General features: G+C 38.3%; 2 protein-coding genes across 2 annotated transcripts in view; one reads left to right on the top strand and one right to left on the bottom strand.

Moving 5' to 3' along the window:
• LOC135474047 (uncharacterized) overlaps window positions 1-25,339 on the top strand; it is a 28,629-nt gene extending 3,290 nt beyond the window's left edge. The window contains 5 exon segments of the mRNA XM_064754039.1: window positions 3,166-3,334; window positions 17,868-17,961; window positions 18,794-19,444; window positions 19,447-21,777; window positions 23,085-25,339. Coding sequence (XP_064610109.1) covers window positions 17,904-17,961; window positions 18,794-19,444; window positions 19,447-21,777; window positions 23,085-23,161 — 3,117 coding nt within the window. The 5' untranslated portion in view covers window positions 3,166-3,334; window positions 17,868-17,903 and the 3' untranslated portion in view covers window positions 23,162-25,339.
• LOC135472493 (protein LicA-like) lies at window positions 7,957-8,910 on the bottom strand. Its single transcript, XM_064752018.1, has one exon. The coding sequence runs from the start codon at window positions 8,908-8,910 to the stop codon at window positions 7,957-7,959; it is 954 nt and encodes a 317-aa protein (XP_064608088.1).
• Window positions 25,340-25,955: the final 616 nt, after the last annotated feature.

The raw sequence follows: 25,955 nt of genomic DNA on the forward strand, positions 1-25,955 counted from the left end.
TTATCACTCAACTAAATGGTGAACCTCTGACATCTTGTAAAGGTTAGACTTGGATGATGTTATTCGGTGGAGACTACCGAGTATTGGCGGAAAAAATGCATAAAACCAGCCTCATTATCTAGTGATTTTAAGTGCCATATTACTCAAATAATATACCGCTTTTCAGTATTATTTTACACTTAATTTAACAATATATACAGGGGTAGCTAACTATGGATAAATAATAAATCTGGGAACTAATGTGTTATGAAGTTCAGGTTCTAGAAGATTGTAGTTTTGCACCGTAGTAATTTTTTGATGTTTCATGTATTATGAATTTATTAATTATTGAATGAATATTTTGGCATGGCAGAAGTATAAAGTGAACTCGTAGGATGGTTAGCAATATGTTTATTAGTTGTACCTTTACCAGTTGTTAGAAACATTTTTATTGAATATTCACAAATTTATTGTGCGATTGTTTGGTTTAAATTCTCTGCGATAATTGGAAAATCAAGACTAAAAAAATGGCATCCGTTGTGAAGAAGAGCCGAAACTCTTGGGTTTCTGAAGATACAGTATGACAAGGTTCAGTTTCTCTATGTCGTTATGCCAAGAAGCGATCCATTTTTACTGACAGTTTACCAAACATCTACAAATAGCCATCATCAGAGAAAAATGGGAATGTTCCCAGAACAATGACATTTGTTCATTGGGCGGTAAGTCTGATACGTATGTTAAAAGTGCAGTAGTCATCTCCCCTGATTTGTCTTCTAGTCATGAGCATCTGTTGCTGAAGACGATGCCAATATACACATCTAAGATGCAGTTTCGATCATCGAAAACGGATGTTAATTCTCTAATCATTTCAACACCCAACTTATCTTTATCTCATGATACCTTTCATCTTGTCATTGGCTACAATTCTTATACTTATGGAATGTCTGGTAGAGACCAAGTAGTTTTAACGAGGCGTCGTATTGGGCATTCTCATCAGACTCACAATTTCATCTTAGATGGGAGCAATGCTCTCGAGTGTGTTGGATGTGATGCACAATATGGCATCAAACATATCCTGGTTGACTGTGTGGACTTTGGCCATGTTCAGCAAAAATTTTGCACAGTCAACTCTATATGTGATTTATTTGACAGCATCGCTGGCGATGTTGTCATAAAATATTTGAAGGCCATTGGCCTTCATAAAATATAAATTTTAATAATAAATATCATAAAATATAAATTTTAATTGTCGTAAATATTTATAGATAAACAGTTATATACATATAGATTTCTAGATAAACTATTTTTAAAATATGCTGGTTTTCGAGTTTTAACTCTTATTTTTGGTTTATCTGATTTTAAACATTTCTGTAATTTTTGTTTTACTTTTGATGTTCACACTATCATATCGAAAACCTTAACCGTCTCTTGTTGTCACTTTGTTCTCGCCATGATATGGCTGAAATATTGCCGATGTGGCGTTAAGCCATAATCGTTCATTCATTCATTCATTCATTCATTCTCATGATACCTTGTATGCAGTGTTTTAGACTGGTTTCCTTACCTGTCATAGGGAGGATTTTTATCAACCTGTCACAAGCAAATCTTACATGCCCCTAACAATTTTTAGACTAGTTTTCTTACCTGTCATAGGGAGGGTTTTTATCAACCTGTCACAAGCAAATCTTACATGCCCCTAACAATTTTTAGACTAGTTTCCTTACCTGTCATAGGGAGGGTTTTTATCAACCTGTCACAAGCAAATCTTACATGCCCCTAACAATTTTTAGACTAGTTTCCTTACCTGTCGTAGGGAGGGTTTTATCAACCCGTCACAAGCAAATCTTACATGCCCCTAACAATTTTTAGACTAGTTTCCTTACCTGTCATAGGGAGGGTTTTTATCAACCTGTCACAAGCAAATCTTACATGCCCCTAACAATTTTTAGACTGGTTTCCTTACCTGTCATAGGGAGGATTTTCGTCAACCTGTCACAAGCAAATCTTACATGCCCCTAACAATTTTTTGACGTGTTCAGACTTCAGCACCGTGCAAAAATAGAACTCCACATGAGCTAGTTTTATTCATTTGCCTGTAGATATGAAATGGCGCTTTGAACCCATGCCTGAACCCATCAGATGACGAAGTCATCCAGTTTTGTTGCATCATGTTTGTATCTGCGGCAGAATTTCAGTGTGCAGAAACACCCTGTTTAGCATACCCATTCATCTCTGTCCAACATTTATGTTTACGGAACAATTCTTTTTTTTCTTTTTTTGATTAATACCTGTACATTTTTCCTGATATTACAAGTAAATGATTTTTAGATCATTCATCAATATTCCATTTTTTCTGTTCTTATTTATATTTTTAGGAAATGTAATATATTGATCAGAAGTATCCTCCATGATATAAACTTGTGCATACAATACATGTATTACCTTGTTCAAGAGTAAGATTGCTTTCCTTTAAATATGACGGGGGTTTTTGTCCTGAATCAGGTTACATGCTACAAGAATACCCTAACTTAAAATTTCACCACAAAAGTGCATTTTTAGAGGCAAATAAATGTGATAAAAAATTGTATTTTTCTGGCTGCAACCTACATTTTTCCAGGAGAATATCATCGCATGTTACAACCAACCTTCGAAACACCTTTCTAAAATTAATAGAATTCTCAGAATCAGGAAAAATGGCAAGTTGGTCATGGACGGAATTTAGGGTCATTTAGAGTACCTGCAGATTGTATGTGGATTGGCAGCTACATCATGGGTAAGTGTGCAATGGCTAGTAATTTGTACACTTATGACAATTAAATAGAGGAAGAAACTGACAATTTAAGCCCATACCGGTCTGGTTAGCCCTACCTTGGTGAAGGCTTACATGTGGCTTATAAATGGTCAATCATACATGTGGACATATTTGTCCATTGATTGAATTCCTCAATCTGCATCAGTAATAGGGCTGGCTGCCATCATATAAGTGAAATACCACTCAAATAAATACAAAAAAAAAATCCAACAGTAATGAAAGATGGGGCCAAATATTACCTGGTGTTTGATGAAATACTGCCAGGGTGGTGGTAAACATTCAGCAATAAACCATTACCACAATGTTACCACCACTGCGAAAAAGGATTTTTTTGACAAATGAATTTGCCCCTTCTGGTGTTCCATTGCCTGCAGGTGTCCTGGGGTGCCCTGGTGTCTTCCGGTTGTCTAGTACCCTTGAGTGTTCCAATGGCCTCTGACTGCGTGGCCTAACAGGAAGACAAATGTGAAAACATAACAGACATAACAGATGCTATAAATGTAGCTTCCGCTCTTCACTTATTTGTACAAGTGACAAAAAAAGGTAAGTACATGAACCGTTTGGATTTCCCTCGTTTAAACTTGCAGACTTGGTAAAGGTATTTAAAATTGCTGACAAGTGCTACCTATATGTTAGTTTCTGGACATATGTGACATGTAGATGTGAAGTTGTTGACTGAGGGTGCTGGTGTGAATATTGTGGTGTCTAAGTGAAGGCTGATGAACATCACTAGCTGAGTGCACTCTGCTTTCTGGACTTTTTGCAACCTTTCAACCTCCTCTGCAACCAATATTATGAAACATTCCGAGAGAACTGTATGAGGTGTAAAGAAATAATTTGCACAGTTTTATGAAGCATGCATATTTAATGACACAAACAAATCATATTTAGCATCAGTTTCAAAACAAGTGTATATATAAAGTCCACTGAAATAAGTGCTTTAACTGCTTCAAAAGGTTGAACTTTTACAGTACTCTGTACATGTACGAGGCTTTTGCGTGATGTGATGTAAAAGACTTGTTATTGTCTGTCAGGATTGGTTTTGTTTACCACACCATCTTTACCATGTTGACACTGCACTGTGAACATGCTGAAGTTTGACCTTTCACCTGTGATCCAAAGCTCATGGGTCGTATCAAATGATTTACTGTAAATATTCAATCTTTTTGCATGTTTGCAGGTTGTTTATTTAATCATATTCTTGAAGTGATTATTCTGTGTAGACTGCAAAACTTATATTTTTTGTCAAGCTCTGAAATCGGCCAACCCAACTTTTGTCTTCAAAATCAAATGAAAAAGGTGCATTAATTACACTGAAATTTGCTGCTTCATACGCAAAAAGGTTAAGTAATTAGGGTAAAACTTTACTCTGAAACAGTTGAAGTTAATAAATATTTGTTAGCAATTCCAACAGTGTCATTAGAGAATACCACATTAACAAAAATAGCCTTTGCAACTTGTGATGATCGAAATACCCAGTGATCATCGAAATACCCTATGAAATAAACTAATCTGGAGTGATGATTGACCTAAGATTTTGCTGGTTTGGCTGTTGCTGTACATTGGAAGGGTTTTCTGGTACCAGTACATGTAGATAGAGACATCCATGTAGTAGAAATATATTGGCCAGCCACTCGTCTTTCATCTTGGACACTGGCAGACCGGCCGGTAAGGTACGAGACCACTGATGATAAGCTGAGATAGTCACATCTTTTATTAATCCTCTGCGGGCACAAGGACTGGTCGGGTGGTTTACGCGTGATCTGTTGATCCGTAAAGAATCTGTTTTCCAGACATCTTTTCAAAATGGTTGCTTGTATTGAATTGGCGTCATCATGACAAGTAACACATCAGCTTCAAGTTTCAGGCCATTTTGTACAATATTTATATCAGAGCTATTGGTACATAGCTTCACCTGACACATTACAGATCAAGTTCGAGTTTCGGGACATTTTGTACAATATTTATATCACAGCCATTGGTACATAGCTTCACCTGACACATTACAGATCAAGTTCGAGTTTCAGGACATTTTGTACAATATTTATATCACAGCCATTGGTACATAGCTTCACCTGACACATTACAGATCAAGTTCGAGTTTCTGGACATTTCACACATTTGAGGACCTGTTTGTAGAAATTATATGCACAGTTGTCCCAACTTTCACTTTAAAATACTTGGTTATTCCAAAACATGGTTCATGGACATGACTTCACTGAGACAACATGCAGATCAGGTTCATATTTTGGGCTGCTAAATCTATTATAAACAAATTATTTTGCCATTTTTATTCTGTTGTGGGCTTTCACATATACTGTAGCTATTAGTCTTACAAACCTGTTGGGAAAATGTATTGCAGTACTTCCACAATAGTTTTTTTTTTTTTTGTAAAATAACTGTTTTTAAGAGAACATGGGGGGGGGGGGGGGGGGGTGGAATCTAAATTCCAACACTGGCCAATGGATACATGGCCGGCACATGCATACTATTGTGGCTAAAAGTCTGGATTTTACAGTAGTTGCTAGCGACACCATTCATAGTTTTGTAGTGATGTCATATAATGTCATATACCTGCATGTACTCTAACCGATCTTCAGCACGCTCTTTAGTCAGGCGACTATAGTTCTGGAGGTGAAAACAAAGCAAAATTAGCCCAGGAGAGATAGCCATTGAAGACAATTTTAGCATAATGAAAAATATAGCTTTTAGGTAAGAAATTTCTTCTCGAAAAGAAATCAGAATGTATCAAGCTTTCAGATATGATAGTGTCAGTGTCCTGTAATAATTTAAACTTTAGGAATTGGCTAAAATCAGCTGTTTTGCCCATTTAGCTCTATGCTACAGGTAATTATCACCTCATGCTCCATTTGAGGAACCCGGGTGCTTGAAACTAGGAATTGACCCCAGAAACTCAATCACATCTTTTAATGGTGTTGGTTTATGAGAGCCGTTGTCTCATCCAGGCCTACATTTGTTTTATTTATGTGTGGCAGTTGCCCTGGGCCCAGTTTCACAAAGCAGCGTGCAACATTTTCATTATCGTACATTTGTCGTACGATATTTTAAACATCACTGTTAACATCACTGTTAAGGTACCATTGTCCAGTATCTTTGTGAAAGTGTCCCCTGTACCAAACAGTCAGCCCCTGTCAGAAGGTTCTGCTGCTCATTTCCAGGCAAGCTGATAGTGGTAGTTTTTTCATTATTATGTTACGCCAGTATCAATGAGTGTAGCCCCCCTGGAGCTTGAGGGGTCTAAGGCCACCATTGCACCCCAACAGGTGAGACGCGTTCGTAATATTCAGTTCTGGTGGATACGTTGCCAGACGAGGTGAATGGCAGTGATTTCCTCATGTAACGTGTGGAGTTTGCGTGAGTAAGGCATAAAAGAAACAATCAGACAAGTTAAAAATTGGTGAATGGAAAGTAGGTTTGATGCATGTAACAACTTTTCATAGTTCTGCAGTAAACATATTAAAGAGAGATGAATATGCATAACTCAGAATGTCTCATGCACTTTTTCTCCTATTTTCCCTATCTCCTCCATGGTATTTTCATCAGAATAGTGTCTCAAACTGAAACCCATGACCACCCCAACCCTCACCCCCCCCCCCCCTTTTCAGTTAATCCTAGGCTTTAAAGTCAGTAGAAAATGTAAACTCATGGAAAATATCCCTGATAGTTACCTTTATTTGCAAAAAAAAAATTTGTAAGCATTGGAAAATCATTTTGCTTTATTTGAATATGCGTTCATCAGTGTGACTTCACAGATGTTGAACAAGGGCAATTATAATGACACATGGGACCAGACAAATGATTGACTACATGGGAATACAGTACCATTTGAAAGGACAAACTTTTTTAGAAGTCACTTGATTTTCTGACAAGTCAACTATAGTTATCTCAAGTACTGTCTGATACATGCACACGTACGTGGATACATGCACACATACATGTTTATCACACTTGTGTTAAGCAGATACCTTTGTGCAGACTGTTAGACTCGTACATAAAGTTTGAAAACACAAAAGTTATCTTAAACGCATAGTGTATGGTTCATTTCTTTATTATATCTATAGATCCACTTGAAATGTCAGTTTACGTAGGTCGAATACATTATTTATTATGTAAATGTTATTTTAGTATGTATTTGTATTTTGTTGTGTATTAATGCTGTATTTAAAAAAAAAATATTGAAAAAAATAGTAATTACAATGTAAGAAGCCTGTTTACTAAAAATTAGAAAGTCTGTGTTTAATCTAAAAGAAATGTTTATATTCATGAAAGAAAAGATGAGATTAATTAGTAATGTAAAGATCATTCATGAAACAGTGGTTAGACTTTTCAACATATTTCAACCTGTGAGTGAAAAAAAGAGACAGAAAATTTCTTACAAATAGAGCATACTTTAATTCACAGGGCTGGACATTGCTTAATATATTTGTATATTTACTTGATTGGTGTTTTATACCATACTGAAGAATATTTCATTTATATCACGGGAGTAAGCGTTATGGTGGGAGGAAAGCAGGGGTAAACTCAAGAGCATCGGTAAGTTACTGCGGACCTTACCACGTACGGCCGGAGAGGAAGTCAACATATGCCGGGCTTCACGGCGACCATATTGGGGAAAGGCTCATGGTTCATTGCACTGCACTTTACTCAGTATACGTGTCAACTCTAATTCCATTATGGTACATATATGTGTAAGGCATTACTGATGCATCTGTATTTGAACATTTACCAAGCCAACAATTACACTTTTTCCTTAGATCACACCCTTAGCGTCGCTGAATTTTACTAAACTGCTTCCATTTTTTCTGATCAGTATTCGCTGGCGTAACTTCCTTGTAATAGAGACATGTTAAAAGTGGCATGCGTGGCGAAGGAAAATAATAAAAATGTGTCCAAGTGTCCACCTCATTTGTTTACAACTTTCCTTGTCAGCTTACATGTAGTATATCCTGCCACTTACTGAGATGAGACTTCCTGTCACCTCAGTTTACTTGTAGTAGTCCATGAAACATCAGTTTCAGAAAAATTAGTTGCCTTTGGTCAGCTGTCAACGAAAGACAATGTGGAAGAAAACGAGAGAGTTTTGGTGAAGACAAAACAAATTCTGTGGTAAAACTCACTTTTAGACCACAACACAAAGAACAAATCTAAAACAGGATGTGTTTGTGGCCTTTTTTTGTTGTTAATTTGGTAAAGTTTTGAGATGTCACTCTGCTGCTCAACATCCTTTCTTTTGATGTGGGGCCTGAGTGGGAGGTGCTTGCCCAAGAGAGCTGATTAACAGGCAGGTTCGCAGGGTGATTAACAGATAGGTTCACAAGGCGATTAACAGACAGGTTCACAAGGTGATTAACAGACAGGTTCACAAGGTGATTAACAGACAGGTCAACAAGGTGATTAACAGACAGGTTCACAGGGTGATTAACAGACAGGTTCACTAGGTGATTAACAGACAGGTTCACAGGGTGGTTAACAGAGAGGTTCACTAGGTGATTAACAGACAGGTTCACAGGATGATTAACAGACAGGTTCACAGGGTGATTAATAGATAGGTTCACAAAGTGATTAACAGACAGGTTCACAAGGTGATTAACAGACAGGTTCACAAGTTGATTAACAGACAGGTTCACAGGGTGATTAACAGACAGGTTCACAAGGTGATTAACAGACAGGTCAACAAGGTGATTAACAGACAGGTTCACAGGGTGATTAACAGACAGGTTCACTAGGTGATTAACAGACAGGTTCACAGGGTGGTTAACAGAGAGGTTCACTAGGTGATTAACAGACAGGTTCACAGGATGATTAACAGACAGGTTCACAGGGTGATTAATAGATAGGTTCACAAAGTGATTAACAGACAGGTTCACAGGGTGATTAATAGACAGGTTCACAAGTTGATTAACAGACAGGTTCACAGGATGATTAAGAGACAGGTTCACAGGGTGATTAATAGACAGGTTCACAGGGTGATTAACAGACAGGTTCACAGGATGATTAACAGACAGGTTCACAGGGTGATTAATAGACAGGTTCACAAGTTGATTAACAGACAGGTTCACAAGTTGATTAACAGACAGGTTCACAGACACGAGGGTCATAAATCAGTGGGGAGTATTTTTTTAATCCTGTGAGGTGGCACCAGTGTGAAGGAGGACCTCGGGTCCATTAATTGTTGTCTCAACATTTGATTGTAGCACAGTGACTACAATATTACAACGTATCAGCTTCTACTGTAACATCGTTGGGTCTTAATGTCTTATCATAATCATGAACTGGGATGGAAAAGTTTGATGTCAAAAAACTGACAGGCCTTGACAGGTCTAAATTAATACCTCTGGTGTGTGACAGGGTACAACACCGAAGAGGCTGGTGAGGGGAGAAGATCAAATGTGTGTCATTTGCTTCTTTGGATATTTAATGATTGCCAAAATTTAATAATATCTTGCTCAGTTCATATTTCAGTGGCCAGCTTGTTGCAATGTGTCACAACTAGTTCAAATTTTTTATTTACATGTATGTGTTATTGCTAACTTTTTTTTAAATCACTGTCTTTTTCATAAGCCAGAATTAGAAAAAAAGCTGTGCAAGTGGAGACTGTATTTTCTGTAGTTATGGAGAGAGGTTTAGCCAATAATGTGTGCCACTGTTTGGACAGCATGGTGTACAATCTCTGCTAAAGCCCAGAATTATTGATTGATGGGGCTTTGGAGTGTGATGCAGCCACAGGCAACAGTGCCTGTAAAGTTTCCTCTGATTGTGATCGTCCTGAGTTTGCAAATTTATATTTATTATTTTGCTCAATTTTTTGCTAATATTTATCATTTTATGTGCTTTACAAGTGAGTACTACAAAAAGGTCAAGTAACTCTATGAGTTCCTACTGTATGGCCTGAACAATTATGAGATTTGATAAGATACCATCTGGTGATCATTAAAATGGTACATGTGAAGATGGTACACATCAGGATGGTACATGTCAAGATGGTACACATTAGGATGGTACATGTCATGATGGTACACGCTAAGATGGTACAAGTCAAGATGGCACATTTGTCAAGATGGCACAAGTCATGATGGTACACATCAGGATGGTACATTTCAAGATGGCACAAGTCATGATGGTACATTTCAAGATGGCACAAGTCATGATGGTACACATCAAGATGTCAAGAGTAGACTAAGAGAAAATTCTTTTCTATTGGACACCATTTGAAGCAAGTTAAATTTGGTTTTCACGCTGTTAAAATGAGGATGAAAAAAAAAATGATTGGAAGACAACTTTGGCCACACAATTCTGTGCCTGACTCTGGTAAACCCTGCAGGTGTTATAAAATGTGATGCATTTTCTTGTACAAGCCCAAAAGGTGAAAATTTTACCTAACGGTGCATTGTTAGTGGCAAATGAATGGCCTGAAGTATTACTTTTGGGGCTGCTGATTCTGACAGTATCAGGACAAATAGGATGTCATCAAATAAACCTACAAAAAAAACCCCTCATTTTATCAAAGATCAATAAAACTCCCAGAATCAGGCCAAAATTTGGGGTGAAATTTAGGACACAGTCTATACAGTGTCTATATGTTTAGAAAAGTTTTATCACTTTTTACCTCACACCCAAACCATCAAAGAACTGTTAAAGGCCATCCTTAAAAAATTCCTTGTTGGGCCTATTCCAACTGTACTAGAAAAAATTGAGTATGTCATATATATAAAAAGATTTTTTGGGCAGGTGAAATTTCTGTCAAAATCCCAAGAAAATGTTTGAGGAGGGCTCATTTTTCAGAGGGTTGGGTGGGTTATGTCCAATGAATGGTCTATGGCTTTGGCAACTTCTGTGTTGTGTTTGTCAGGAGGGAAAACATCAGCCATCAATCACCATACCACACTAGAAGTACTGTACACAGTTTCCTTATGGAATATACTCTGAAAAAAAAAAGCAGGAATGTTGAGGCAGTGAAGAGGGTCCCTCGGAAACCCCCTGTGTCAGTCAGAAATGGGAATCGATGGCGGGAGTATATACAATGTTTGGAAAAGGACAAGTATTGGTTTGAGGTTTGTTTGGCCAGCCAACAACAGTCTTAAAGGATACAAACAAGCCTGTGTCAAGGACTCAGTGGCTACACAGATCAGAACAAATCTGTTTTTGTGTCCTCAAACATCCGTGCTTTATTTCCCTTTGTATTCAGAACCGATGACAAGGATAAAACGTAACTCTGTTCCTATCAGATTGAACAAGGAAACTTGATTACAGGGTTTTTCCATGCTGGCATCTAAACAAGGAGGTTTGTGCGTAAAATGTTAGAAAAAATATTTCACTTATAAATATATGTATATGGTTTGGAATATTAATTAATTTTGGGGTTATCTTAGCATAAAAATTGGCTGGGGAAGGTATGATTTGTACAGTAAATCAAATATATGCACTTGAATTTGCTCTATTGTGTCGATATGCACAGATAATGTAATGTGACATTTCATGTTGTAATATAACAGTTTTATTACATTATACAGCTGTGTATATTGACCCCATCCCACACCCTTGTCTTACCTGACATCTCCTATTTTCCAACCAACATTCTTTATAGCGGCTTAAAATTTTAGTCAAATAAATGAATAATTTATTTTCCCACGAAATTCACTACAATGTATGATTTAATGTAATTCTTAAAAAGTTTTAAAAAATGCTTTTATGGCCATAAATGTCCTAGACAAGACATATGTACTTCTAAAAGAATAAAAATTTAAAGTATTTTTTAATGATTGCAATAAGAGTACTGATATACAACTACAGTCTTGATTGAAACTTTTTAATGTTATCAAGAACATTTACATCCTGTAAGATTTAATATTTTTATCTGTCAGATGTGCAATACCTGTTTTCCTTGAAAATATCTTAAATCATTAAAATCTGTAGTTGATAATTCAGTTCTGTAGCTTCCATGCATTACCATACCTGAGGTAAATACTCACAACCCTGCTGTTTAGGTCAATTTGATTTATTTATTTATTTGATTGGTGTTTTACACTGTACTTAAGAATGTTTCACTTATACGACAGCGGCCAGCATTATGGTGGGTGGAAACTGGGCCGAGCTAGGGGAAACCCATGACCATCCACAGGTTGCTGACAAACCTTCCCAGCATGAGCTGGACTTGAACTCACAGCGACCGCATTGGTGAGAGGCTCCTGGGTCATTACGCTACGTTAGAGCGCTAGCCAACTAGCTCAAGTGAACATGAAGAATGTGTTGAAGTAAGTTCAAAGCATCAGGCAAAACTGTTCCAAAACTTTTTTCATATATGTTATTAAAATTTTTTGCAATGCCATAAAAAGCACTTAAAGTATTAAGATAAAATATGGTGATCTTTTACAAATAAAGAAGTTTACCACATACAAGTAATGTAATGTCCCCCAAAAAATAAAGAACATTAGAGGCACCTAAAATAATCGGGAAAATATGGTCTCTGAAAAACTATGGGTAATATTTGATTTTGAGGAATTTTTGGAAAGAAAGAAAAATAAAAAAATGATTTGAACTTCACAGAATTATGGACAATGTTCTATCTTGGCTTTCATTTTATGCACACGTTATTTTATACTTTGTGTACACACTTTAAAGGTTTGTCATTTAAGTAAGTTGGATATTTGTTAAAAATGAAGAAGCAAGCTTATTAAAGTAACTCTGGTCCTTGTTGGCAGAGGATACTAGATGGTTCTGCTGGAAGTTTCTTGGCTCTACACCAGTGGGTGGCACATGTAAATGTTTCCTCAGATCCAGCTCTCATTGTTTTGGCTGCAGTGTATGTCAAGAAGTATGTTAAGCGCTTGGAGGGATGCAGTGATTTCCCTCTTTCCCTAAGCCAGAGTTACCAGTACTATATTTACCTCGGATGGTGTTGACGGTTATGGGGCTGTGCAAAAGTACATGTATAGTTTTTGTTGATGGCAGAAAATGATATAAGTATCCCTAAAATGGTGTTAAAACATTTGTTTCTTAAATATTAATACAATTTTAACATTTCTTAAGACCTTTTTAGAGCTTCATATCATAAATTGGTGTGTTATGTCATATCAGTCGTGGCCAGTCAGTTAAAAAATACTTTTCTTTGGATTGCAAGATGTAGGTTCATTCCTCAGTTGGTTCAATGAATTCCATGAACAGTGGAGAGCCTTGATGGGCATAAGCAGTAGATAGCGCCCACTGAACGGTTGAGGCCTTGTTACATGAAGTTTTTGGAGGGTTCTTGCCTTCCATCAGTATGGCACTCAGTTGAGCTCTCTCTGCATCTGTGTGTCACACATCATGGGAAAGTTTGTTTACTTGCCAAGGTTTTGTGGTTTAGTCTGGTTCTTCCATTGTCTCCAGCCATAAAATTTACCACTGTGATGCATGTATATACATTGTATTCTTGTGCAGGGCCTGAAACATTCTTGGAGTTAATTAAACCCCATTCAAGTTAAAAAAAAAAAATATATAGATATTCTCTTCATACAAGTGTACATGTATGCTGACAAGATGCTTGTGGTTAGTACACAGAGTGTCTAGCCTATTCAGGGCATTTGAAGAATGCACCTGTAAATATATAACTGAACTGATTCCTTTAAAAAAAATCTGTTAGTCTCATTTTCCCACGAGAACATAATGGTTTTTTTATTGTTTGCCAGAAATCTTTTCATGCTTCCCTATGAATTCAGTTGAGCATCATGGTGTGCATATTTTCCATGGCTGAACATGTCAGAATTCCTGTGGTTTGTATTTCGTCTTACCCTGTGAGGAAGATATAAAATAAAGAAAAAAAAACGATTCACTAAGATTGTTCGGTGTAAAAAAAAAAACCCAAAACAATTGAAGTCAGACTGTTCAGTTTTCTTTCTCTCTTTCTTATCACTATCGTCATGACGAGATTCATTTTTGAAGAACATTGCAGTATCTTTTTTTTTCCATCACATTTTACTGGTTTGTCATAGTTTTTCTTGGGTTTGAAGGTTACATTGTTGACTATCCAGTATACCTGGTTTAGGGGTGTTTGCTTTGTTGATACTTCCCATAACTACAAATAGTTGGGAAAGAATGTGTATTTTGTAAACGCCAGGGGCAACATCTAGATAAAATATTGTTTGTTTCACTGACATTGAATGTGATGAAAAGTAACAAACTAAATGAATAAATAAAGATGAGGGAAAAGGATGCTGAATGGAGAATACAGGGAGACAAAAAGGAGAAATGTGTGGACTGTGCATTTAGCAGTGAAGTTTTTCTTTGTTTATATTAGGTTTTTTCTTATCTTGATGAATGGCTTACCCACAACACTTTTGTAGATAAACATTGACTTTATTGTACAAGCACAGAAACTCTGTATTTCTACTTTGGCTTTATTGTTACAGCTGTTTGTTTTAGAGTGTCTTCACTGAACAGTCCTCTCATAGGCTCTCCACAGAACACAACTGGTCCAAGACCAATGAGATTGTCTGGTTGAGCTGTGTAGTTGCATGAAGTGTGTTGTCTGGTACCTTGTGAAAAGTGTAATGGTTTACCCCGAGGCTTGAGTTCAGAATGGCCTTGTTTGACATCTACACTGTCAAAAAAATATACTTTAGTTATCTTAACACTTAATCTTTTGCCTAGTATATATACATGTAAGCTTGCATGTGCACCTGGAGGTGTTCATTAAGTTATGCAAATGTCTGCATGTCCGTCTGTCTGTCTGTCTGTCTCTCTGTTGGAACTACAGAACAATCTCACATGCAGGCATAGCCAGGAATGTGTTCTTTTAATAACTGATGTGACAATAGGCCTTTTGTTATTTAAATTTTGGTTTAGTAATAGTATTTTGGTAAACAGTTGGGCTTTCTCTCTTATTTGCTCAGCGTGTGTATGGAACTCATCACACCCACTTGTCACTCACTGATAGAAAGTTCATCTGTGCAGCAGAAATGTTGTTTCTATGGAAACCATATGACCTCATCTCCAAGGTGAAGCTTCTTGGCAGGCCTGGGCTGCATGTGTTTAACAAATATTTGTCCTCTTTTGCTGCTTCCCATTGGCTGAAGGCATAAGTAGGTCAGATTGCCCCAAGCTATAAATAAAGCCAGCCTTAGCTGGTTTTTCCTAGTGAAATGAGGTCAGGTTTGTCCAGAGTTATCAAAGCAGAAAGGACCTTGCACAGGGTTGCTTGGCAACAGACAGTGCATAATTACCAAGTGAGACCCCCAATGTGTGGTCTGGCAAGTTGCCAAGAAACCTATAATAGATTTAAACCCAGCCCCTCTGTGTGGCTGCCAGTCTGCTGTTCTGTACACAGGACATTGTGACACATTGATTCTAACAAGGGGTGTACAGCTTTAAAAAAAAAAACTACTTCAGAGCCAGTTGACAAAAGCTCAGGTTGTCTGAGCGCAGACCAGGCTTACTGTGGTGGGTGCTTGCTTCTGTTTCTTGAGAATGTTCTCAAGTGCTTTTGCCTTATGAAATGAGTTTAAGTGTACCTCTTGTTTAAACTGTACGTGAAATTCAAGGGTAACTAAGACTTGGCCAAGTAGACTTTAATAGTTTATAGTGTTTGAATTTGTTGTTTTTCTTTTTTTTTTTTAAGTTTCTCTTGCTGTTCTCTCTTGCTGTTCTTTGATTGTTACTTTTATTCAGTGATCTCAGTCTGTGTCTTAAATAGTCAAGTCACTTCATGGTTGGCTGAGTTTATATCCTGGCCAAACATACTGCCTAATGAGGGGGTGGAGTCTTGTATCTAGGGATAGACCTGGTTGCTAGGGGATGACATCACTGTGACTGACAGTCTGTTATTGATCAAGTGACCTGTGGTTTAACCCAGCCTCTGCTTTTGTGAAGTCTGTACTGCTTCCTGTCCAGCCAGCCTGTCTGCTTGTCTGAACTTGTAGCACAGTCCTTCACAGGTAAAAATCTAAAGGTCAGGCTTCAGTGTTACATTGCTGTACAGTGTATCAGTCATTAATGAGCTGTAAATTCTACTGTGATTGTTGATACTTAATTAGTCTGGGTTGTCAGTACAGTATAGACACATGCACATGTCGTATTGCGTTATGCATTTGTAGTAAGTCCACCTGCTGGGACTTGTTCTGTATTTCATTGCTGTCATATTTGATGTATGACTCACATCACACATGTGGGATATAATGGGTTTTAGCTGTCAAGCTATCACACAGTGGGTATCATTAACTTGCTAGCTGGGTACAGTATGCAAATGGAATTGGCCTGCTACTTATGATTGGCTATTTTGTGGATTTGTTTACATGTGGAAATGTCATTATCATCTTCAATCTAATGATTATCTTTTTGTCCTTCTGTTTCAGAATATATACTTGTCTTTTAAAAGGGCTGTGTGTTAATATTTTTTCCACCTTTGTTTTTTATTGTAAACATTCTTATTAGCATGTTACCTTAATGGCTATCTTCAACACAAATCATCTGATTTATCAGATGTTGTACTGAGTACACCATGGTTAAATGTTTTGCAGTGCCTGTTTTTTTGTATGAAAGTCTCTTGGGCAGATGTCACTGATTGACTAATACTGTCAATTATCGTGACACTGTTAGTGGTTGATGATACCCAGCTGTGTATAATCTGTTGTTGATCACCTGCCTGAAGGATGAGGGCCTATTTTTTTCTCCTCTCTCTACAGGAAAGTCTATCGTTGGTTTTGTGTCTGTCTGTGTTTGTTAAAGGCTAATAGTTTAATCCCTTTTTAATACGTGGAAATGACAATTTAAACACAACTCTAAACATCTGCATAAATGGTCAAAATCATATTTGAATGTGTGTCGCAATTCTTTATTCGTCATTATGATACCACAGAAAAGAAATCTGTTGTATGACTAAAAAAATGTGCAGTGTACTAGTGAAATACTGAAGCATAAAGAATTCATGTTTTTTTATATAAGCTGTAACTTTGATTAGTTACAGTTGAAAACATCTAATTAGATGTCAGTGTGTACAAGGTTTCCCTATCTACCAATTTATATTTAGATCATACAAGAGTTGTAGGTCTACCTTGTCAGAAAACTCGTACAGCCGGTTTAGTGAGTTAAACTCTTGATCTTATACAAGTGGTGTTTGACTTCACTGGAAACAGTCCCCTACAGGCATGTTTTTGTCACTCTTACTATTAGACATGATGTCTTACTCGAAAATGTGTCATGTGAGCGTCGATATGTAACAGGAATGCTATGTACACGTATGTTACTGCTGTTGAACACTTATACTTTATTATGCTTTTTATGAGGGCCTTTTTTAAAGTGATGTTTCCTAAAATTGCACCACGCTTATGTAAAAAGTTTTATATAACATGAATGTACATGTGCATTTATTCGTTTATTTATTTATTTTTACATGTACATAAATTATGTTTTTTTGATGCGATTCTTGTGTAATCAAACATGATCTGGTCATTAAAAAACTAGTATTTTTTTGCAGTTGCTACATGTCAAAACGTGTTGAGATTGTGTTGTTTTTGCTAAGTTAAGTGACTTGCAGGAACTGATTAAGAAGCTTTTTGCATGAGTGTTTACATGCATATTTTTGGAATTGTTGAATGATTGTTAGTTGTCCTGTAAATGGTGCACCTGCCTGATTTGGGAAAATCAGGTGGAGGGGTTTTAATTACCAAAGTTATAGATTCACGAGAGATAAAAGTGAGGGTTGAAGTTAACACAGTAAGTTCTGTCAAGCATGACTAAACATAAAAACAGTCTAGGGTGTGTCTATATATATCTTATATGTTATTGTAAACTGCCATGTGTATAAAGCTAAGGTGTGTTGTTAGAGGTAACTGATCTAAAATCCTAGATGATCACATAGTGATACACCTGTAACATGGAGGATCAGTGTTATGTCAATAGTTTTTGATTCATCTTTGGATGGAACTACACCATTGAATTGGGTCAAGGCCGAGCATCCTACTCTATCACAAACTTCAAGGTTTAATAGCTCTTTGTGGGTTAATAATTTGATCAGAAACATAAATAAAATGATATTACTTCAGATGATTGAGTAGATTTTAGATGCCTTTCTTTATTTTTACAGGAATGGACACAGTGGATGTTAGCTGAACAGTTTTAAATGCCTGTAGTTCATTTCCCAGCGATGGCAACTTCGCATGCCATAGGCCAACAAAGGGGTAAGTAAAAAACACAGCGATGGCAACTTCGCATGCCAGGGCCAACAAAGGGGTTAGTAAAAAACACAGCCATGGAAACTTCGCATGCCATAGGCCAACAAAGGGGTAAGTAAAAAACACAGCCATGGCAACTTCGCATGCCATAGGCCAACAAAGGGGTTAGTAAAAAACACAGCCATGGCAACTTCGCATGCCATAGGCCAACAAAGGGGTAAGTAAAAAACACAGCCATGGCAACTTCGCATGCCATAGGCCAACAAAGGGGTGAGTGAAAAACACAGCCATGGCAACTTCGCATGCCATAGGCCAACAAAGGGGTAAGTAAAAAAAAAAACGCACACATTCAAATACTTACCAGCGAAGGCCTAGAGTCGTCACCAACTCGGTTGTTGTCGTATAAGTTTTCTGTTATAATATTGAATTCCCTATGAAACGTCAGTGATGTGCATGGAATTTCTAATGCCAAGCAATCATATGACAGGGTATGTGGAAATGAATGATTGTGGCTAGTTATGAAAGCCCTGTAAAAGTATAGTGAAGTGTATGAGAAATCACACGTAGCCCAAGGGAAACCTGTATGGAAATGAATGGGCAGGCCTAAAGGTAAATACCCTCCAAAAATTCAACAGCAACAGTAACACCACACATGGACATTATAAAACGGGTGATTGTTTAATGTAAACACTGCTATAGAAATGAATGATGGTTAAGTTATAGGATCATTGGAAGGGTGAGCTATGATGATGCAGCCCTTCTATGCTCACTTGCTTTTCTCAGTTTCTATTGAGTGTGAAATACATGCAAATATATTATTTCCACATCTTTTCCTCAGCTACGGCTATGCCAGCCTCTGTGAAAAATGAGCCAAGAGATGCTGTACTTAATGCAAGTACTGCCCCTTCAAGCGGTTCCATGGCAGGTCCTCCCCGTGGTCAGCTCTGTGTTCCTCCGCCCCTGGCTCCCCCAGCCCATTGTCAGAAACCTCAAACCTCTGCTCAGAGGGGCAAAAACTCTGTGGCTCAAAACCAGGAAGTGCCTGAAAAGGACCCAGTGGACATTTCCAGTATAAGAGGCCTTTTTGGTTGGGCAACTATTGATGGAGTGAGTGTGCCGCATTTACTTAGAGAAGACCAGAAATATGTAGCTGTGCGAATTGTGGAGCAGAAGCTGTTGGCTCGCTTTCCAAACACATTCCCAGAGGAACTTGGAGAGCATGAACCGTTGGTTAGCTATTATGTGACCCAAAATGAACTAAGGCTGCTAGACGAAATCAACAGTGTACATTGTAACTTTGATTATGGGCGGCACAAGTTCACAAACAAAGATCTCATAGTTAAACTTAGTGAATTTGAAAACTTTTATAACCTTGTGAAAAGAACTTTTCCACAAGAAGTTTTAGAGGCCCGTAGACTTGGAATACCACTTTTGCATCCATCGGAATTGGCCAAAAGCAAAAGTGGATGGATCCAAATAAACAATACAGTGACCCTTATTTTCGTCGAAACGGTGCAAAATATGTTGTCTTACAAATTATAAAGCATGCGGCTAAATTACTGCAAGATGTTGAGATAGCAAAAATTTTTCCCGATGAAGAGGAATACAAACTGATCAATGATATGTGCAGTACAGCTGGTCTTAAGTTTCAATTCGCAAAGAACACAAGATTGGTGTCTTTGGAGGATGTTAAACGACACCATAAAGTTACTTTGGTGGAATTGCCCATTGAAGAACCGATGAAGTTTGCTCAGTACAACGTGGACTCCAACAAAAATGAAGAGGAGGAGCACTCATCTTCACAGCCAGCACAAATGACAACTCCAAAACAGCAAAGCCCTGTGCCTGCCCCACAAACTGTTCAAATCAGGCCACCTTTTCCAGCGCAACAAAATGCACAGTACGTGATAAACCACCAAGCTCAATTGATGCCCCAAAACAGTGGCGTGCAACAACGTGTTGGGGCTGTACAGATGTCACGGCATCCTGCAACTCGGCTGCCTTTCATTAATCAGTATCCGGTGAATTCTTCGCCATCAGCACAGTATGTGGTCAGAAATCCTGTCCATCCCACGGCAGGTCAGCAGTTTGCCCCTTACCCTTCACAAGTTCGTGGGGAAAGTATGATGCCAAGGCAGGCGGCTAACATGCCCCTAACAAGACAACCGCCACCTTACCCAGGGATGCCAGTTACGCATGGCGGTCAGCAAGGTAGTCAGCAAGGTAATAGACCAGACTACAGCATATCCTCATCACGGATACAGCTTGCAGATTATATAAACAAAAGAGCGACTCAAGCCATGCAAAACCGAAGGAAGCAGTTGGCGCCACAGCAAGGCCAAGGGCAAAATGTAAGTCTGTCCACATCTCAGCAAAATTTGGTCAGGGCCAGTGTACCGGGAATGTTACCCAATGTGGTAAATCTAAACAGTGCACAGCATTCTATCGGAAGCAACCAAATTCAGGGCTACAGACAACCCGTAGCTCTCTCTCACAATATCCATCAGGGACCAGTTAATCCAACACAGCTTACTATGATGCAGGCTCTGCAAACCCAAATGCCTCCAGCTCAACAGCAAGCTCAAATCCCATTTGCCCTTTACAACCAGCCACAAGTTGGTGTTAATCAAATGCCAGGGATGAACAATATTTTGCAAAGACCGCCGTTCCAGACAAATTTGCCAAACCCTATTTTACAAGTGCAAGCAAATGTCAGTGGTGGAACTTCTGTTGCTCAAAACCCTTCCATACGACCAAACAATTCAGTTACTGTTCAGCAGACCCAGCAAGGTGTAGTTCCCCAACATATGTCTTCATATCAACCCATTCAGCAACGTCCAGTGATTCCAACAGCATCCCAGGCTATGCCCAATGTTCAGTCTTCCAGTCTTGCTGTACTAGCACCTAAACCATGTAACGAAGATAAAGAATCTAGTGCCGTATCTATAGCAAACCAGCAACCAGCTCCAGTACCAGGTCACCAGACTGTTGAGAACAAAACGTCACAGGCTTCAGTGCCAGCCAAGACTGATATGTGTACTGTGCCTAATCTTGTGGAGAATGCTTCACTCGACACCGCCTCAGCCCCAAATTCCGGTAAATCTGAGACAGTTGATGAAAAGCTTAAAATAAATATTGAAAACAAGCCGGTTTCACTACCAATAACGACGGAGGCTGCTGAAGTGGTGAAAATTTCGCAGTGTGTTCATGGGGTGAAGTTCGAGGGGAAAAGTATTTCCTGTTTGGAATATGAGCGTTTGCCTGGAAAATATGCTCTAATCGAAGCTGTTTCCAAACTGTACTTCCCACAGAGTAACATCAACGAGTTCTTGTTCGTTTTGGAACAAGTGCTTGGTGTACCAACGACGGCCTGTCAGCCTAATGAAGAAAAAGCCTTCATCCACTACTACTGCCTTCCGGTGCCGGTTCTCAAGTGTAATAAAATGGTAAAACTTGATGACTTGAGTAAATATTATCCACAACTAATGTACATGTTCGCTAAGAAGAACGCAAACGGTAGTGCCTCAGTTGCGAAAGGTTTAAAGAACCAGAATGCCAAAGCAGCGGATGTGGATGAGAAAGACTCCAGTGGCGTTGTATGTTTGGAAGAGACGCCACCAACAGTAGATATCAAAGATACGGCTGGGGGAACCAGTTCGTCAACAGCTAACCCTAGTTCTTCCAGCATGCGACCGTCGGGTGCGGCCAAACGGAAACATTACTCTGGATCAGGCCAGCCCAGTAAACAACCAAGGCGGCTGGAAGATATGGTGGAGCGACTGAAGCAGAAACCAGAGACAAGTACTCCAGGTACAGCATTTGGTATGTATGACCTCTAATTCTTCGTCAGCAAAACCTCTTTTGCTTGTAAAGCCGGGGATAAATCGACCTTTGCTACTGGAAGCGTACGAAGGTACGCTGTTTTTTTGTCCCTGAACTAGGGCTGGCAGTCACCGTCACCTGCACGGAGTTGAGAATGTTCTACTTTCCTGCCCAAGCGAATCGTCCAATTGTACCCAGTACGGCCGATCTACTCGTGCTGGCGTCTAGTTGGTCACAATTGCTCTTCTCGACAAGTGCGTTACATGTAGGTCGACATTGTTGAGTTGGGTCCTTTTGCTTAGGATCCCATGTCGACCTACGCCTGACTTAACATGAGATCACAATATCTGTCGCTAGGCTTTTTGAATTTGTCAGAAAAGTATATGGTGAAGTCTTACTTTTTTTTTAGATGCGGTGAAACTTTCTATATATTCACATCTGGCAATACAAATTTATATGCAATGATTGAAGGTTTTGGAAGAAACACCATGCATAAAGTTTGACGTATATATTTATGCGAAGTTGTATTTTTATGAGCGTAACGTTTTGCACTTTTTTATGTGGAAACAAGTATTGTCATCTATATCATCCACGAGGACATTTATTTTTTATCTACTCATCTGATTTGTTTTTCTGACCGTTATACATGTAGCTTTATGGCAACATTTGTGTACACAAAATATCAATCCGCTTCGGTAACGATACCGGCAAGTTAATGGGCCGCGCCATTCTGTCTTAATGGATGGATGATAATGGTTTGACGCCACATTTGGACCTGCGTGGCCATGTGGACAGCGTACCCGCGTGGAGCAATGACCCAGGAGCCTCTCACTTGTGTGGTCACTGCGAGTGAAAGCTCAGCTCATGCTGGCTGTTTCTTCAGTACATGGGAAGGCCTGCGGATGGTCGTGGATGCTGGTTTCCTCATATCATAATGCTGACAGCCGTTGGATAAGTGAAATATTCTTGAGTACGGTGTAAAACTCTCAATAGAATAAACAAATTAACGCCACATCGGCAAGTTCTGACGTGAAGGTCCAGAACAAAACAAGAAAGGGAAGGTATGGCGCTGTGAATAACTTGGTTGGTTGTTTATCACAATAGTTGTAGTAAACATTATGTTTGTTTTTTAAATTCTCATAAAATTAACATTTGTAACATTCTACCTACAATAGATTAAGGTAATGGTGACTTTCGTTTGGCTTTAAAATTGTGCATTGCCATCCGATAGGAGTGATTTTTGAAGGTCATAAGCTACTCGGCAAAGACCAGGATGTAAACGTTGTCTCTTCTGATCTTGCCTTCAGATACTGCTGACGGCAATTCCACCACCATGAAGACGGGGTCCACATCGGCGGAAGATGGTGTGATCGTCATTGAATGAAGTCAATATCGACCTCCTTATTAGTTCTACACAGTACCAAAGACTCGCTTTAGGAACCCCTGTACAGTGTGCTGGAATCGATTTATGAACAGTGCTATATAAATTTGCTGGAAACAGCGTGCACATGGGAATAAGTCCTGTTTTTTCTCCGTCAAGACCATGATGTGAAGATACGACGTTCCACTCAAAAATGTTCAGGATAGCCTTTGTATTGCAAAAACGTTGTACATAGCGATATTGTTTGTATAGTTTTTATTATGTGATGTATATTTGCCCAATGTATGAAGCTATGTATGGTCTTCCAGTAAACTTTATTGTGTAGCTGATGTTTCACCCATGTTAGTTACACATATCTTGTTGTAAGGTGTTTCATTGGAACCAGAAATTGCTTCTTTAAAATGTCACTATAACCTTTTTGGAAACGCCCCCTTTTCCTGATCTTCTGGTTTCTCTCTTGCTAGTCGACCTCATTATGTACTCTATGGATTCTGCCATGCAACTGAGTGTCAATGTATAGAAACCGATCAACCGCCATAGGTCAAGAAAAAAACGGTGACTGCATCTCGTGTACTTCTTGAATGATATTTTAAAGTGCATTCATTTCTTTTGAAATGATTTTTACCTGAATGTATTTCTTTCATTTTCTGCATATCTGGGTTGCCGTACCTTGTTTCGCTTTTATTTTAAATGAGTAGTACATTTCTTCGGTTCCAGAGTTACATGATTTTTATGGTTTTCTTTCCATCAGTTGATGGCGTTACATCAGTTCTGGGCTACATATTGAGGTTGTGTTTTGGAGGATGAGAGTAAGAAAAACTGAAAGTCCGCCCATTCGATCTACTAGTTTACAAGGTGAGCAATATTAAAGTTGCACTTAATTAAACGAAACAACACCGAAGTGTGTGAATTAAACCACTCCCATTTTCTTTCAATTCGTCCGCAATCGATCACTTCGCTGGCATAATTCCAAGCTTCCTGTATTGTTGGATATGAGAGTCAACCTCACCTGGCTTAATTTTCGGTTGGATGTAGAGTGGGGCAACTTATTCTGTAGCGTATTTTGTGGCTCTCTCTTATATTTGACAATGTTTTATCTACCTCAAAGCTAAAGACCACTTCCACAAAGAACGTGTGTTAAAATAAATTTACAAGTATCGTAATTACAATTGGGGCCGTGGACTTTATTCAAGTCAAGAACGTGGGAAGGCCTGCCGGACGGTCATGGGTTTCCCCAGGGGCTCTTGTTGTGTTGGGGTGTTTTGTTTTTAAAATATCTTTTATAATATCTTTATAGTGCATTTGTTCTTTCACGTCCTTGGTGAACAAAAAAATACCAACCCTAACATCATTGCAACTCGGACTAGTCATGATTGGAATCCGCGAGAGAAAGTTTTTCACTGTTGATGAATGGCTTGCATGATATGATGACATGTTTACTTGTCAGGGAAAAGTGTTGATAAGCAACGTTTGTATTTGAGGGTATCGTAAAGTTTCCATGTTGACACGCATTTTTCCATGTCGGCAATGATTCATATGCAGTTTCCTATTCGAAACATGTTGATTAGCAGTTTTTTTGACAGGCAAATGTTACTGACTAGAATATGTTGCAAAGTTCCTTTGTTGGAACATGCTGATGAGCAATTTCCACGGTGAAAATTTTTGAACTTGTTTTAATTCGTTATGTTACTTTCAAAAGAACTAACCAGTTAAGTTTAACAGAAAGTCTGAGTGTGGATGGAATGTATTCTATTATTGCAGAAGATTATTCTGTCATTTTAGCAGATTGTTCTATTAAATATGATACACGTATTCTGTTAATTCATCTTAAAATATTGTATTCGACTGCAGAATATAATGTTGAATATGGCCCAGTGTTATATTATGATAACAGAATACAGACTTTTTGTTAAAATGAACAGATGTTGATTTTCGTGTAATGAATGAAAGTATCGTACTTATTGCAATACGCACAAGGCCACTATGCCTCGCAGCATTAGAGAACGGCTTCATTGTAGGGTAACGTTTTATGTCCAACTTAGCTGACACTTTTTTGTAAAAAAAAAAAACCAAAGCAATAATTCATATCATAGTTATATGTATATGTATGTATGTATATTCAAGTTCTGGAAGCAGGATTCTATTAGCGCTAGTATTTTCATCACAATTGTATCCAAAATACCCACCATTCAGTGTATAAATAAATTTTCACGCTCATTCATATGTTAATCATTAACTATTGGCTGTTTTAATTACACAGTCTTCAATAAAACCCAAAGTGTTTATTGATTTATTTTTATTCAAATGCATACACAAGATAAATCTCAAATCTGTCTGATCTTCAGCAGCTTTACAGCCAGACGAGATAAAAAAAAGGAGTACTACAATAGGAATGTTCAATACAACTGGAGATTTTAAGGCATATATGGATCCACTCACCAAAAAAAAAAAAAAGACCTAAATAATGGGGATTTGTCCAACTCCCGGCAGGAGGTCCTTTTTTTTTGGATTTACGTCAAATGTTCCTTTCCCAGATCATCATGATGACGTCACATTAAGGTCCGTTCGAAGTTACAACAGAAACTGATAGATTGTAACGACGTAGACGTTACGCTACAATTCATTCTTGACGTGACAATGGCTCGAGATCCTGTTTTACACTAGCGCCACTTCACCGGTTCAAAAATATGCCGCCTCCCCATTAAGCATCTGCACTTGTGACCTCGCTTGTTATTGTCCATGCTTGGGATATGATATCAGTAATGTCGAAAAAAGATATCTGAGGGCCTGTTTGGCA

The sequence above is a fragment of the Liolophura sinensis genome, chromosome 8 (assembly GCF_032854445.1).
Source record: "Liolophura sinensis isolate JHLJ2023 chromosome 8, CUHK_Ljap_v2, whole genome shotgun sequence".
In the NCBI taxonomy this organism is placed as follows: domain Eukaryota; kingdom Metazoa; phylum Mollusca; class Polyplacophora; order Chitonida; family Chitonidae; genus Liolophura; species Liolophura sinensis.